We start from the raw sequence: 15,417 nt of genomic DNA, 5'->3' as shown, positions 1-15,417 counted from the left end.
ATGGCTATCGTAAATGCAGCGATCTTCACTCCTCTGTAATCAAATATAGCAGTACTTTGTGTTTCGTTATAAAACGCAGCACAAAGTATTATCATTCATAATTTACAGAACTGAATGCTATATTCGAATTCCTTACACATCAACAGTTCTTTTGTATTCGACTTTTGACAAGTGAGCACATGACAGGGTATTATTATTAGCTGGACCTCACGCTGATACTTGGTCATGATTCTGGCAACATAGCCAACAAAATAAATTCATTGACTGAGCGTAGATGTTGATTCACTGTTCAGCTCGTAAATACCAAGGGCAGGTTCACTGAGTGTGCACGGGAACACCAATATGTGAACCATGGAGTAGATCTGCAAAACTTGATTCCTTGACTACATTGATACAAAGTTGATGGTAAAAAGTCAGCCAGTTTACAGCGGTTGCAATGCGGTAAGGTTTTTTTAAAGATTTCAACGGAATTCAATTTTCCAACAAACATACATTGACATAGACATACCTAAGACAGACATGGACGCAAATTAGCATGCAGGGCAGTAATTTTGCTGGAATGAGAAGTTCGTCTATGATTTGATGATTAAATTTACCGACTGGAGGATGGTACATTCTTGCGAAATTCCCACGTGAAATACCGTACATTCAAACTGTTCAGTCTCCATTTATCCAATTGACAGCGACATTGTATAGGTTAATTGGACTGTTGCCCTACCTGAAAGTAAAAGACCAGGGGAGACGAAACCATTTTAATCCTCATACCAAGTTTATAGTAAATGTTGGCCTCATGCGCGCTTACGATATATATATATATATATATATATATATATATATATATATATATATATATATATATATATATATATATATATATATATATATATCGATCGGATGAATGTATTTACACACGTCTATATACACATATATACATATATGTTATACACATATATACATATATGTGTGTATACACATATATACATATATGTGTGTGTTTGTAGTTTGTATCTGAGTTTATGTCTGTCTGTCTGTATGTGTTTAAATGTAAGAATAGATGTATGTTTGGTTATGCGTGTATATATATATATATATATATATATATATATATATATATATATATATATATATATATATATATATATATATATATATATATATATATATATATATATATATATATACATGTACGTACATGTGCATGCATGTGCGTATTTCTGCACGTTTTTAAATACATTCATGCATTAAAAAGCCTATATTAGTCAATAAACATGCATGCATGCTTGTTGCAATATACTTTTGCCAGTCAATTGCATTAGTTGTAGCGATAATGGAATCGAGGTAATTACATGTTGCGGAAAACAGAATAGATTTTTAGTGAAAGTTCTGTTACTTGAGTTTCATACTGATTTACTGCAATCTCCTATTCGATAATTTTGACAATCCTTTGATATCAAGTCTATCGACTTTGTAACTTCACGACACCAAGAAAAAGATAACGTAGACAAATGCTAGTTTTTCCAATGACCTAACAGACTAAGTAACTATTAAATAATGAAACATTTTGTAGCAAAGGGAATTTTGGAAAAAACAATTGACTATTAGATTATTCATTTTCAGTTAAATTAGAGACTACGTACATATTGGCATACGAAAGAGAGATTGGCCTTGACGCTATCAACCATGGTCACGGTATAGTGATGAGGGAATGACAACCTGTAATATGAAATAAATTACACAGAATTCAAAATTCATTACAAAGGAAAACAAGTTTATTTGGTATTCAATGGTTGGTTATTGTTCGACAAGTTAAATTTCGTTTCATTTATGATCATAATTTTAGGATAGCACGGCACAGGCTGCAGACGAACGGTTATATGTATTTGTTGTGGTGAACAACGATCGTAGAACTACTGCATGGAAACAGTTACTGCTCAAGGACAATTCAGATTTCTTATACGCTTCATACAGTGCCACAGAATTAGTATTTCTCACAGGTTGATTTAAAGTTTTGACATATCAAACCTTCCGATTATTCTTATATTTTTCCAAGGTTTTTTTTCAAATTCTTCATAGATTTACTTGCAAAAATGTCATCAATTGACTATGTGTATGTCATTACACTTCAGAATAACGTTAACCTAGAAAAAACAATTCGAAAATTTTACTTTATATATAAAGGTACATCTTTTCCCTTACGATTATAAAGGTTCGTTTAACTTCTTCGGTTGGTATGGCCGCTAGTTGGCTAAATTTGATACACGGCAACGTCACAATAAAAGCAAGTGTATATTGTTAACAAGCAATCTTATCTCAAGAGTCGCCACATATTCGCAGAAATGCGTATAAAATAAGCTCAATCAATGTACCCCTTTCTATTCAACATTTCATTCGCTTTAAAGCTTGAAGCGTGAAGTGTCTGCAAAACAGGACGACGAATGGTTTACACCTGCGTGTTCAACTAAATCAAATTCTGAAAGTGCAATTCCTGAAATTAGTGTTTAACCTGGTGTAATGACAGATCTTAACAAACAAAATTCAACGCTGTGACAACATTATTTTCGTAATAAAGATTTTTTTGTTTGTTATGTCATTACTGAGAAATGATTTTGAATTTTTTCTTATCACGAGAGGGAGTAATTTTTGTGTCACATATTAATTGAATCGTCAAGAACAGATAGTTGTTTTAATAATTACGGGAATGACACTCGAGCAGACTGTGTTGCTTTTCTGTGCGAATGAATCATCAACCGGTGTTCTATTCACTTACATAGCATTGTAACAAGTAATATTTCACCATTGTTCCGAACTCAAGACTTTGACATGACATCATAGCTTGTCATTTTTGAATGAAAATAACAATTGCTAATTTTTGGTGAAGATTGACATTAGTCCATATATGCAAATATCAATCAATATTGTTAGGTAGATAGATAATCCTAATTTTCGAACTTTCACTCATTTGAATTTAATTTGCTACAGTGGCGCCAAAAAGGCCTCACTGCCTTATGGATTTTGGCAATGACATTTACTAGTTTAGCCCGACGGACACTTAATGATTTGAATTACAAAGAAATGTTAATCACCTAATGAAAAAATCGTAGCCTAGAGAGCAACACGTACGCGTCGCATAAAAGTGTTACTTATGGCGAACCACTTTTCATTTGAGATTTTCGCGATATTTTAGGAGTTAGGAGACCTTAATATACGGCAGTCTAATGAAAGGTAAGGAACTCAGATGCCGCCAATGTGGCATTATGTTTTACACGAAGAGGTATTAAAATTATTGTGCTGGTTGCAATAATGAGAAGTCATAAATCAAAATTGTTCTGAACACTGCCCTAATCACATATAATATGTCAGTATTACACAACTTTCGTAAAATTCTTGTAATAAACGTCTCTGACATCTGTGTCTCAACTCACAAAGAAATAAATACATAGGTCCATACAAGCGCAATGGCATTTTTTTGTATGAATGGGTTTTCCATAACTATTGCAACTGTATATTTATGAAAGACAGTGAGGTTGTAAAGAACATGCTACATCAGTTGTAGGTCAAATTCGTTGATTTTGACCCTTATATGTCAAATTTGTGTCATCTGAAAGGCCAACTTGGCATCTTGTAGACCATGATAGATGCTGAGCTCTGTCTAATGGCCGAAAAGATAGTAAAAGAATTGACACAATTTTCCTACATGAAAAAATACATACTAAAGAGACAAACGGTTGTCCTCATGAACTGCGTATTTCAGATTGTAGTAAAGATAGTATATTTGACACAGATCATGTGATATATTGAGATAGTTTGATGGTTTAAAAGTTGACCTTTTTTTCCTGGACATCATTGACACATATTAAAGGAGGGGGTTAAGAAATATGCCTTCCTGGCAAACAGAATTACCTTTGAAGCACTGGATAGACAGTTTTGTAAACCCAATGGTATCAGTTTATTCTGTATACGCCATGATTGTTTCTCTAGTGTGGCGGTCGGCTCCAATCTATGATTCACACTCGATGACTTTGAAATTAGTTTAATGAAGGTGACATTTCAATGACACGTGACAGGAGACAGTTACATTTCAAATACAAGATGTAAATCCAAATTGCCATACTCCCATAGGCAAAACAAAAGCGGCATGTTCATTTTTAATCAAGCTCTCTGCCCGTGAAAATTATGCTCGGGGATCGTCATTTATAAATTTGTCCAAAAGTTGACGTCTTCAAAAAATCAAGCTACAAGCAAACATGCTACTTTCAAGATAGGTCAAGGTGTTAATAACACGCGTAGTCTTGTACTCTTTAGGCCTGTGGATCATTTGAACACAAGCCTATCCTTTATTTCAACGTACCAAACTGACCTTTTGTCATTGCCTCTGGAGATTGCAAGGTAGTAACCGCCTCAAAAACTTAAAGACTAAAAACTTTTGCTCAAACTTTTTGCATGGGAACTTTAAATCGTTCCTTTTCGAAATCATCAATGAAATCAGGTTCTATGCGCCAGATGTCGCACTAGAAAAAGAAATTACACAATTTACCGACACTCGGAATTAAAATTGACAGCCATTCTGTGGTACCTTCATAGCGAGAAATAGATTTTCGATTTATACAAAAAGTAAGCCTTTGAACACCCTAGTCACTCCGTGAGCTTTAAATGAGCCGCCCCCCCCCCATGTGGTAGCCCAAAAGTATTGTAAAAGTTCGCGATTCCGAATATCTGTCGTCGAGGCGCATTTTACCTTAAGTATGTTTGCAACACAACTTATGTATTGGTACAAATCATACAGTTGGAGTCAGAAAATGTATTGCCGGTCGAGATTATTTCCTGATAAAACTTACGAAAGATCTATACGTTTCAATATTATATATCCTATTTAGTAATTCATATGGCGATAAACATCCAATTTATACGTGGTCGCTGTCTTTGCCTTTGTCGACACACCTGTACACACATTTGGTAAGGGATGAAATTAAAGTGTGTTACATCAATGCGATAGCTTGTATGCACGAGCCGACAGAATTTGTAGATTAGATTGTATTAGATATTAATGTATGTAACTGCGAGTCTTTATAAGGTTCTTACCGTGTGGGTGCCGTGTGACCGGGGAGTACTGCTATTATTTGATAGTGATACACTCAATCAGTAGTAGACCTGTATGTGATGCAATGATGTGATGTTCTTCAAGTTGCAAAGGAGGCTGGAAGTCGCTGTTCGTGTGGAGCAATCCCATTAAGCCGGCCATGTTATTTAACACTGATTTTAGCGCCTCTATAATTCTGTTACTCCCATTTAAAATCTCATAATCTCTTCGCGATCTGTTTTGAGAGGATTCAGTATGGTTAGCCCATGGCTGGTGGAAGTCAGTTGGTCTGCAGTCTCTTTAGAAGGCAATCGTTTGGTACACAAGATGCTACCAGAGCTATCAACGCTGCGGGACACACTAGAGCAATGGATACTTAACAGGTTCAACATGGATTTAACAAGTAGGAAATTTGACATCGTAGGAACATCTGGGACTAGTCCTACCAGACGAGATTTATGTCTTGCAGCATCTATCTTTATTGTGCCTTATATCACCGATAGACGACGTGAAAAGGCAAGCCAGTACTGTGATGATCTACGTTCCGACTTCATTACTTTCAGTAAAAAAAACACAAGCAGAAGATATATATATATATATATATATATATATATATATATATATATATATATATATATATATATATATATCTTTTGCTTGTGTTTTTTTTATATATATATTATGTGTTTTTTTATATATATATAATATATTTTATATATTTATATATATAAATATATATATATATTGATAGATAGATAGATAGATAGATAGATAGATAGATAGATAGATAGATAGATAGATTCTAAGATTGTCGAGGAGGCCAGAATGGCGCCTAGAAAAAGAGTGAAGGTATTAGTTGCATGGCGACTTGATCTCATGCCAGATAGAGTAATTTAGATTATTTGTAAGCCACGAAGGGAAAAAATGTAAACCATTCGATATCACAAATCGATGGTACCCTTGATGAAATGGGTCTACTGTGCCATTGCGCGATCTGTAATGAGTACCCTCCCTCCACAAAGGATACACTGTATACATAAAGGCAGATAGAGATGGCATTTGGAAGGCTATAAACATTTGTAAGTTTAGAGGTACATACATGTACCTGCGTCTCCTTTTGCTATCGAATAAATTTTCCTTAATTTTTAGGTAAGATAGGACTGAATTTTATGTGCGTGTTTAATAAACATCCAAAGTCTGTCACCCATCACACCACAGTAGTGCTTTTGTCAAAACTATCACTGCATTCAAGTGTCTGTGTCTCGAGTAACAGACTGTTGCGCTAAGAATCCTTTTACGTCTCTTCTGTCTGAAGATTGCAGGATGCATGAAACTTATATAAATCATTACTTTGTACTTGATGTAACCTGTGTTATTATTATATATATATATATATATATATATATGAAACACGGTTGGAAGATCAACGACATATACATTGGCAGTTTTAAGTTAATGTTTACGTGAGCTTTCTCAAATATGCGTTCCTTCATTATGTTGTTTGTTGATTGTATCCCGAGAACTCAGCTTTGAGTGGACTTGACAATTTCCGATTTGATACAGACTGTGAATAAGATTCATTGAGTCGTATTGGAAATAACCGTATGTTTTGTCATATTTGATTATTTTGTCATTATAAACATTATAAAGTAACTTGATACTGCATTGCTAAAGCAGTTTTGTTCGAGCAAATGTCAAGAAGATTATGGCATTTGTTGACCTTCGATCGCCTCCAGGCATATCTGCCTTATCTTATTATGTTATCGGTATCGCGTTTCAAGCAATAATCATTTCTTTGGTAATTGCCATTACCGCAAAGAGCACGCACTTAAAGTGAATATGATACATATTATCCTGTTTGAGTCACATTGTTGTTGATGGTGAACTCGTTTTAGTCAAAGTCAATATGTAAGTCGGTCTGATGTGTAATCTGTCTTTTTAAGTAGGTTGTTGGGATCACATAAACGCATTTTACACAAATTGTCGAAATTTGAGGCTTTACTGGCGCCATTGTTATCGCAGTGACTATAACACTGTAACAGTAATCGATTACAGACAACGCCTATAGTGCACGAAATACGCAATTATATAAGTCCGCGATGAGCCTGGAATGTGAATCAAGTGTCATCAGTTCGCACGCTATTTCTCAGCTCGATTACATTTGGGTGTCGTTAATCAGTATGGTGCATCCATCTTCTACCATGCACTTGCCAGTCCGTAAAACATTCACGTTCGTCTTTATACTTCCCTGACACGATGAAGCAGTACCTTTTGATAGTTGACCTATACCGTTTGTAATTACGAGAAGAAAGTGTACTGGTGTTACAGCTTAGTTCACCTATAACCTTCAGTGTACCTCTTCGGTGTTACAATCGAAATGCAGTGACCAACTTCTAACCCAAAAAATTCCTATATAATTATACTTTGAACAGAGGTCAGATATTTCAGATACAACAGCAGTAGGTTATGAAAGAGACAACTTCATCACTTCGTTGCCATGACAGAACATTCGATCGATATGCAAATACTTCTTCGACAAATGTTTGTAAAATTCATTTGTATAACAGCTCATCAAGAGAGTCGGTTAGGTTTATTGGTTCCAACTGTAATGCCAACCAGTATTCAGCGCTGACCCTAATAGATAAAGGAATAGGCTTGAACATAATATCTTGGTTGAGTATTCAATCAGTTTTGCCGAAATCATGACACTTTTGGATCATTATTTCAAAATCGTTCATAAAATAGCTGCCAAGGTGGGAAACCTACGACAATTTTAAAAATTGCGGCGGATTAAGTTCAAGCCTTTAATTTCAAATTCACCAGAAAACATATAATGCTGTTTATTTGATTTGCCGATTTCAATATAACCTAGAATAAAGGCCTGTACTCGTTCTAAGTAAGCGCTTCTGCAATATTTAGATTTTCTAGAACATGAACTGAATGACAAATATAATAGCATTGTTTCCGATGAATTATTCATGAAAATTACTTGTTCTTCACGCATACGTGACAAATGAAAAGGAATTGTTGCACGAACTGTGCGTTGTTTTGAACAGCCTACTGACTATGCATGTATGTCTTTTTCACACATTATCGTGTTCTTCAATCCGGTCAATGGAAAATAAGTGACTTTCCTTAACATGTATGATAAAATGAAAATGGAACAGAGGTCCCTTCAGGTAATTTTTATTTACTCTATACTTCGATTTCATGCAATATAAATCACTGTGCAAAGATTTTCAATAATGTTTGATCAGCGATGTCGGAGACTGCAGTCGGCATCATTTTGAAACGTAATTTAAAATTCATTAATCTGTACATATAGGCAAATGCTTATTGAAAATGTCAAATGTTTAAGCTGATCAAAGCTACCGCTATGCCTGCATTTTAGCAAACATATGATTTGGCACAGCATAGGCACGCGACCTACCGAATATTGAGACATTTTGAAGAAAACCGCTCACTGTGTACGCTTTTACATACGTATACTTACAGGTGACATTCTTTCCTGTGAATTCTCATGGGAAGCAAACACGTGGAAAGGGTTTTCCCGATGGAATGATAACCCTGCTGAAGGAGTTAATAACACGAGTTATTTATCAACCCCACGTTCTTGCAGCGGAATTGTTATCGTCTCATCCTGCCAAACTTGTCGATATAAAATCCATGTTATTTCCAATGGAATTGTTATCGTCACCTCATGCCAAACCTGCAGATATAAAAACGGACTTGTGGGAGCTCGTTAACGGAACTGTGCTTGCGCTGGCATCTGGCTATTTTAAACCGACTGACGCGTTTTGTGGTATTATGGTCGATAAAGTCTGTTCGACATCGATGGTTTAACGTAAAAAGTAGTCCCATGAACGTCTTCATCATCCGCTTAAACTCTATTCCTAAAGTTATCAGGTTTCAAATTTCCTTGATAAGTCTACAAGCAGTTTTATCTGTCGGGACGTATCAAGTTGTAGAATGCTATCCTTTCAAGTTGTCGAGATTGGCCATGTCAAGGTCAGCAAGGATTGGGCCGTTCATCAATTCAATAAGTCAAGGAAAGGTCATGTTCAACTGTTAATTATAATGATGTATTTTTCACAGCATAAATTTATCAAACTCATGAATTTTAGAGACCAAGGTTATTAGCAACTGCTTGCTCCTCGTTTTATGGTTTTGAACACGGTTCCTCTGTGTTTTGAACAGTAAACATCATTTACTGTCGAAATTACACGGAATGTTTATAAAGCTTACTTCGTTTTAATGTATTTTCTTACGCCATACTTTATTGTTAGTGAATGAAAATATGAAATTTTTGTATAATTTTACAACAAGTCGATGGCCTTGACCGCCTTAACATGAAAGTACATAAAGGAACGGAGGAATTGTAATTCAATTTAATACATACCTACAACGAAAGGTCGGTTCTTTGTTTCCATTGGTTTCTACAGAACTATATTTGTTCCGGAAACCAAAAATAAACACAAGGCTACCCGGATGAATTGATAGCCTGTGTTCCGGATGAATCGATAGCCTAATGCAAGAGGTATGGGAAGTGATTCATTGTACATAACAGACAAAACGATGAATGCTCCTCATCAGCCCCTAAGGGACGCATATATAGAAATCAGATTGATAATTATCATCAGCCATACTCTGCAATTGACCATATTTCTTACTGCGTCTGGAAATAAAGAATTATCCTGTATTTATTCGGAAATCTGCATGAAATCAGCAGAATAGTAAAAAGAAACCAGTATTTGTGGAGGGACCGTGATTATACCCAGGGACTAGAACTTACTCTTTGAAATGGTCGTTTCCTTCGTGTTCAAATTAAACATAATTACATCATTTTCCTCGATAAATTTGAAAGAAGCCACAAGTGGGACTGAAAAATGAATGCTTGCAGCAAGACAGATGACGCAAATCTTATCACTTGCATCACCTGGAATATTAGTTGATCGATTATATTACGTAGGAAAATTACTTCGCCACGGCCATATTCACCAGCCATGAAACCGTGTATCAACCAACCAACCATCAACTTTCTTAACAGGATTTTTCATATCTCTGAACAGCTATTGTTGAAACTATTGAAATTCCAGACATATTTGTAACAAGAAATTAGTGACAACCTTGATGATAATAATGTCATTGGAAAATAAAATCACGTAGACTATATAAATGAAGTAGCGATACAAACATACGTCGTCTTCGCAATCATGCCAAGGAACGTTTTACTCACATAAATCATAATTCGAGCGAATAATAGAGTGAATTACCAACACTTTTTTAGGCTCTTACACACCTCTATATAGCGACAGTTGAAGTACCATATACGTCGTGTAAAAAATGCAACATTCTGCTCATGCTCTTCTCTGAAATAAAAATATCCCTCTTCATCGATAGCTGTCGTATTTGCCATCTGTCAATCACTGTTGACTATTCAACTCCAATAAAAAAAGACATCTATTCTTGAGCATATGTGTCTTCAAATTGATACAATATTTTTGTCCCTACATCTCAATGTAGAATGACCTTTTGAAAAGCTCTTATTAGAATACTTCATTGATTTTTGTTTGCTGCGTGAAAACTTGAAGAGCTTCAGGACTGGTGTATCGATGTCGCTTCTACTGTATAAACCTTTCACCATAGCATGTCAAACACATTTGATTAACGGGATACAGGCTGAATCGGTAATTTTTTTCAGAGTAAATTGACGATTTGGGGAAACATTAAACAAAGGGCGAAAATGAAAAAAATAAAAGACAACAGAATCTACGTCACACTTGTTTCATACACGTGCACCATTGTTTATTCGCATCAATTCTTCATCTCATGACTATACTGTACCGTATGTGTAATCCATAAATGTGCTAACAATTACCCTAAAAGTGATCGTCATTTGTAAGTCAAAATGGCTCTACTCCTATGTTTACTCTATAATTTTCCTTTTCTGAAAATAAGAAGGTGAAAACTTTATCTATTCCCCAAACTACGGAAAGAGTCAACACAAGAAATTGACCAGCGAATTATTTTTCAAATTTACAAGTCTAACTACCTGTTTCCGAGACGCATTCTACCTTAAACGCACTTGACAGAGAAAGTGCAAGAGCGATAAAAATCGAAACAATCGATGTAAGAGTTTTTCCATAGCACAATAGCAACAATTACTTGTACATTTCTATTACGTCTTCATTTGTGAACAATTCATTCCAGTTTTACTCTCATTGACGATGACGTGTGTTAGGAATGGGGCAGTAGTACATGACATGTCATTTTGAGAAGCCAATTGCACTTGAACAGAAATATTGTCGTCAGACACTAGAATTTAAAATCTCTCCCTTGTCAACCGGCATTGTATGCATAAATTATAGCAAGGAAATGAATAATAGTACAGAGCAATCAACAGTGCAGAGCAATCAACAGTACAGATAAATCAATAACATAAAGCAGCAACATCACAGAACAGCAACAGCACAGAGCAGCAACAGCACAGAACAGCAATAGCACAGAGTGATCAACAGCACAGAGCAATCAGCACAGATCAGTCAACAGTATATAAGAGCAGCAACATCACACAGCAATCAGTGAAGATCACCTATATATTACGCAAACTCCATGTATACATACCATGAGTTTGGATAAGGTAAGGTATTTTGCATGTCTTAAAATAATTTGTATAAGGTAAGGTATATTGTATGCTTTAAAATATTCTCCCTCTGATCTCTACTTTTTAATGATATGCTCAACTAAAAATACTAATAATCGCACGTTTGTGAATATTTATATATATAAGCGAGTTTATTTGAAATGATCGTCGTTTCCGTAACACGTTGACTTGATAAGCACTGCGTAGCCTGGAATCTGATTATTACATAAAATTGATCTAAGCAGGATAAAATCCGTCTGAAATATCTTGAACTTACCCTACGTGTAGGCAAATACAGTGGCTAAATCATCCAGTTTTTCATTTTCATTGATGAAACAGGCAGAACAGACAGTTTTCGGAAATGAACCAGCCGCTTCATCAGTCTCTCTATGCTTGATATTTGAAGGGTTTATCACAGCCGTCCCTCATCATTATACCATTCACTATTGTTTTTAAAAACCCTTGCCGGGAAATATTTCCCCAACACTGATATTTTAAAGTTTGCATTTTTCTTCTTGTGTTCATGATACAAAAGAATTTATATTAATTTTTGTGGGTGGAGGAAATATGATAGTTATTTTACGCTCCTTTTAACGACAACCTCCCCGTAAAGTAGCTTTATCATAATAAAGAGGAAGGCTTTGTGTAAGTAAAGCATGTACAGCAATAACAGTGACTGAAATGGCAGTCCCAAAATATTTAAACGATAGTACCCAAATAAGATCTGTCCGCTGTATTTGGAATATGAAATGCACATCAAACTCCATGATACTGTGGTGGCAAAGGAAGCCCCTTTTAATCTAAATGCTATGCACAGTTTGAGCAAATAACTTGGCTAAACAAGTACAGAGAAATCTTGATGAGAGACGTAACGGTCGTCACATGGCAGCAATTAGACAAATCTACCATGCGCTACATTAATGATTGATTTTTGGGTCAATTTGGTCTGCTGTACGTAAGTAGCCATTGACACGACACTCTGGAGTCTTATCCTGGAATCTATTGAAACAAGATCATCGTACTAAGGCCTCGTTAAACTCATTAAATCGTCAAATGAGAACTTGCTGTGATGACAATGGCCCGTAGAGATGATATCAATGCAAATCTTGGTCTTTTCAAAGCCGTTACTAACTTTGGCATTGACATACATCGAAAATGGCCTTCATGAAACTTCTTGAAATGAAAGCAATCTTCTAGCGTATGTTGATTTAAACTTTTCACATAGTAGGGCCTACTTGAAAAAATGTAATTACAACTGCATGTAGATATTTAACTCTGATATTTTAATGGAAAATAAATGAGCGAGGAAAAACAATATTCGTGTGCTTTGACAGTTCAAAAAGCTGGTGAGAGCAGTAATTGTGGTGAACAACAGTGTAATTGTGACATTAATCAAGTTCATTAATACAAAACATGGTTGACATTTCATATTAGCGGTTTATAAAGAAAGTCCCAGATCCAATTATTGTGAAAGTATGTTGTACCGGAGCATCTATACTGTGGAGATGCATTACACACATCGTATTCACTACAAAACTGTATGAGACAGCGTTCTCAGGAAAGTTGAACTTTCGACACTTTGCCGAAAATAGTCCGACCTGCGGTCCTTCAAATTAATGTTAATACCAAAATCGATTCAAGTGAACGTTTAAACAATGAAAATATCTTGTTTCAAAAATATCGATATCAATATGTGCGTGACACATATAACAGAAATTTGACATAATATATGTGACAATATAATATTAGAAAATTTAAAGTAATGTCAGGTTTCACAATCACCTGTGGTTTGAGTATAATGTGAAAGAGTCTGTAAAATGACCTGTACCATCAAATGATGGCATGTGTCAAACCTGTTTCTTACTTTAACTCGAATGTTTTATCGTTGCAATGTATATCATCAATGGCAATCAAATTCTCGGCAAGTCATCTTAATCATAGAACGGGTATAAATAATTGCCGGTTCCAACTTCACATGTGGTCGTTAAATTCAGCCCTCGTGCTATTAAAATGTCAAATAAACGTTGACTAAATAAGCATACCATAATATGTCCATTGACTTCACCGAGCAGTGTAGGCTAGAGCTGTGAGCTAGAGTTCAGGTTGACGATGGTCGTGGTAGTTTTACCAGTATCATCCATCTGATACATCGTTTGGCTACAGTGATTGTTCCCTTTGCTGTACCCTGTACGTGTTGTCAACATTTTAGATAGGCGTCTCTCCTTTGAAGCCTCAGCGTATTTTTTACCACAGCAGATTCTGGTCAGATTCTGCCTGAAATCAGCGCGAACACAGGTGTAGACGAGCGGATTGAGTGCGCTGTTTAAATATTGAAAACAGATTGCGAGAGACCACACATAAGTATAGGCCTTGGTGATATTGTATGTCGGTGAGATAAGAGCCAGTTGGGTTGCCCAAAACGGCGACCAGCATATCGTGAATAGTGCTACTGCTAGTATAACAATTAACCCAACTCTGCCAAGCTTCTTTTTCTGTTTTCTGTTACTCCCGGGGCGAGCACCTTTCGCTAGAAAGATTAATATTTGAGCGTAGCAAATACTGATGACAGAGAGTGGCCCCGCAAATCCAACAACAAAGGCACCAATAACGTATGGGTCACCGTGTTCGCCCCAGCTAATATAACACGTCATAAGACCATACCCATTAGGGCCAATCCTGGAATAAACAAGTATGGGCAAACTGAGCAGAAGTGATACAAGCCATATCACAAAACAAACGATTTTGGCAACTTTTACCGTTCTGTACTTCATCGACCATATCGCATGTACAACTGCGAGGTAGCGATCTACACTCATAGCTGTCAAGATGAAAATGCCGGTGTATTGGTTCATACCATCGAGGCCGTAAATGATCTTGCACATTGCTTCTCCAAGCGGCCAGTAACGCCCATATGCTTGTGAATACGCAGCGAAGGGAATTCCGAACATGAAGAGAAGGTCTGCAGACGTAAGGTTCAAAATGTAAACGTCCGGAGCTGTCTTTGTTTCTGAACATCGAAGCAATACAAACAACACAATCCCATTGGCAATTATTCCACCGATGCAAATCGCCACTAGCAGACTGGGTACCAGGATCTTTTCAAACCACACTGGAAAAATCAAACTCGAGCCATTAGCTATGAAGTTTGGATTGATAGACCAGAGGACTGTGTCGTTCTCCATGCTTACAGCCTATCTGCGTACACATTAAAATTACTGCTGGCGGTAGCAAGCGTACACTGCGCACACGGTTTCTCTCGTTTCATCAACGAGAACTGTTCTCACGCTCATACTGGACTGGTTGCGCCTATATACGAATGTGTGCATGGTTTTAGGCATGCGCACTTCCACCAACGTGATATGGTGAAGAAATAATGAATAATATGCTAACAATGGATCGCCAATCACATCACGACCTAAAAGCTAATAACCCTACATCAGTTCTGTGAGGACAAGTATATCATTTGGTGCAGCTCCGTTTTGCACGGCTTTTAAGAAACAAAGAGTAAAGCCAATTTTGATATTTTATAGACATCGTTATTTTATGGCCCAAATTCTTGTTATCGATAAATCATTACTAAGTTGATCTTGCAACAAAAAAAGCAACCCTTTGATGTTCAGACTTAATGCTTAGACAAGAAGATATTTAAAATACAAGTAAAATTATGTTAATATTTACACCGGGGGTAATACTCCAA

At 36.1% G+C, this 15,417-nt stretch overlaps 1 protein-coding gene across 1 annotated transcript; it reads right to left on the bottom strand.

Annotated features, from left to right (window-relative positions):
• Nucleotides 1-12,982: 12,982 nt before the first annotated feature.
• Nucleotides 12,983-15,133, bottom strand: LOC139120755 (somatostatin receptor type 5-like). The gene has a single exon (XM_070685309.1). The coding sequence runs from the start codon at nucleotides 14,900-14,902 to the stop codon at nucleotides 13,799-13,801; it is 1,104 nt and encodes a 367-aa protein (XP_070541410.1). The 5' UTR covers nucleotides 14,903-15,133; the 3' UTR covers nucleotides 12,983-13,798.
• Between the last annotated feature and the right edge of the window lie 284 nt (nucleotides 15,134-15,417).

The sequence above is a fragment of the Ptychodera flava genome, chromosome 20 (assembly GCF_041260155.1).
Source record: "Ptychodera flava strain L36383 chromosome 20, AS_Pfla_20210202, whole genome shotgun sequence".
NCBI lineage: Eukaryota > Metazoa > Hemichordata > Enteropneusta > Ptychoderidae > Ptychodera > Ptychodera flava.
Note: the sequence above shows the minus strand (reverse complement) of the source record. Positions and strands in the feature narration are given on the sequence as shown.

Excerpts from the sequence above, each read along its gene's own strand:
- LOC139120755 (XM_070685309.1), bottom strand. The coding sequence starts at position 14,902 with ATGGAGAACGACACAGTCCTCTGGTCTATCAATCCAAACTTCATAGCT.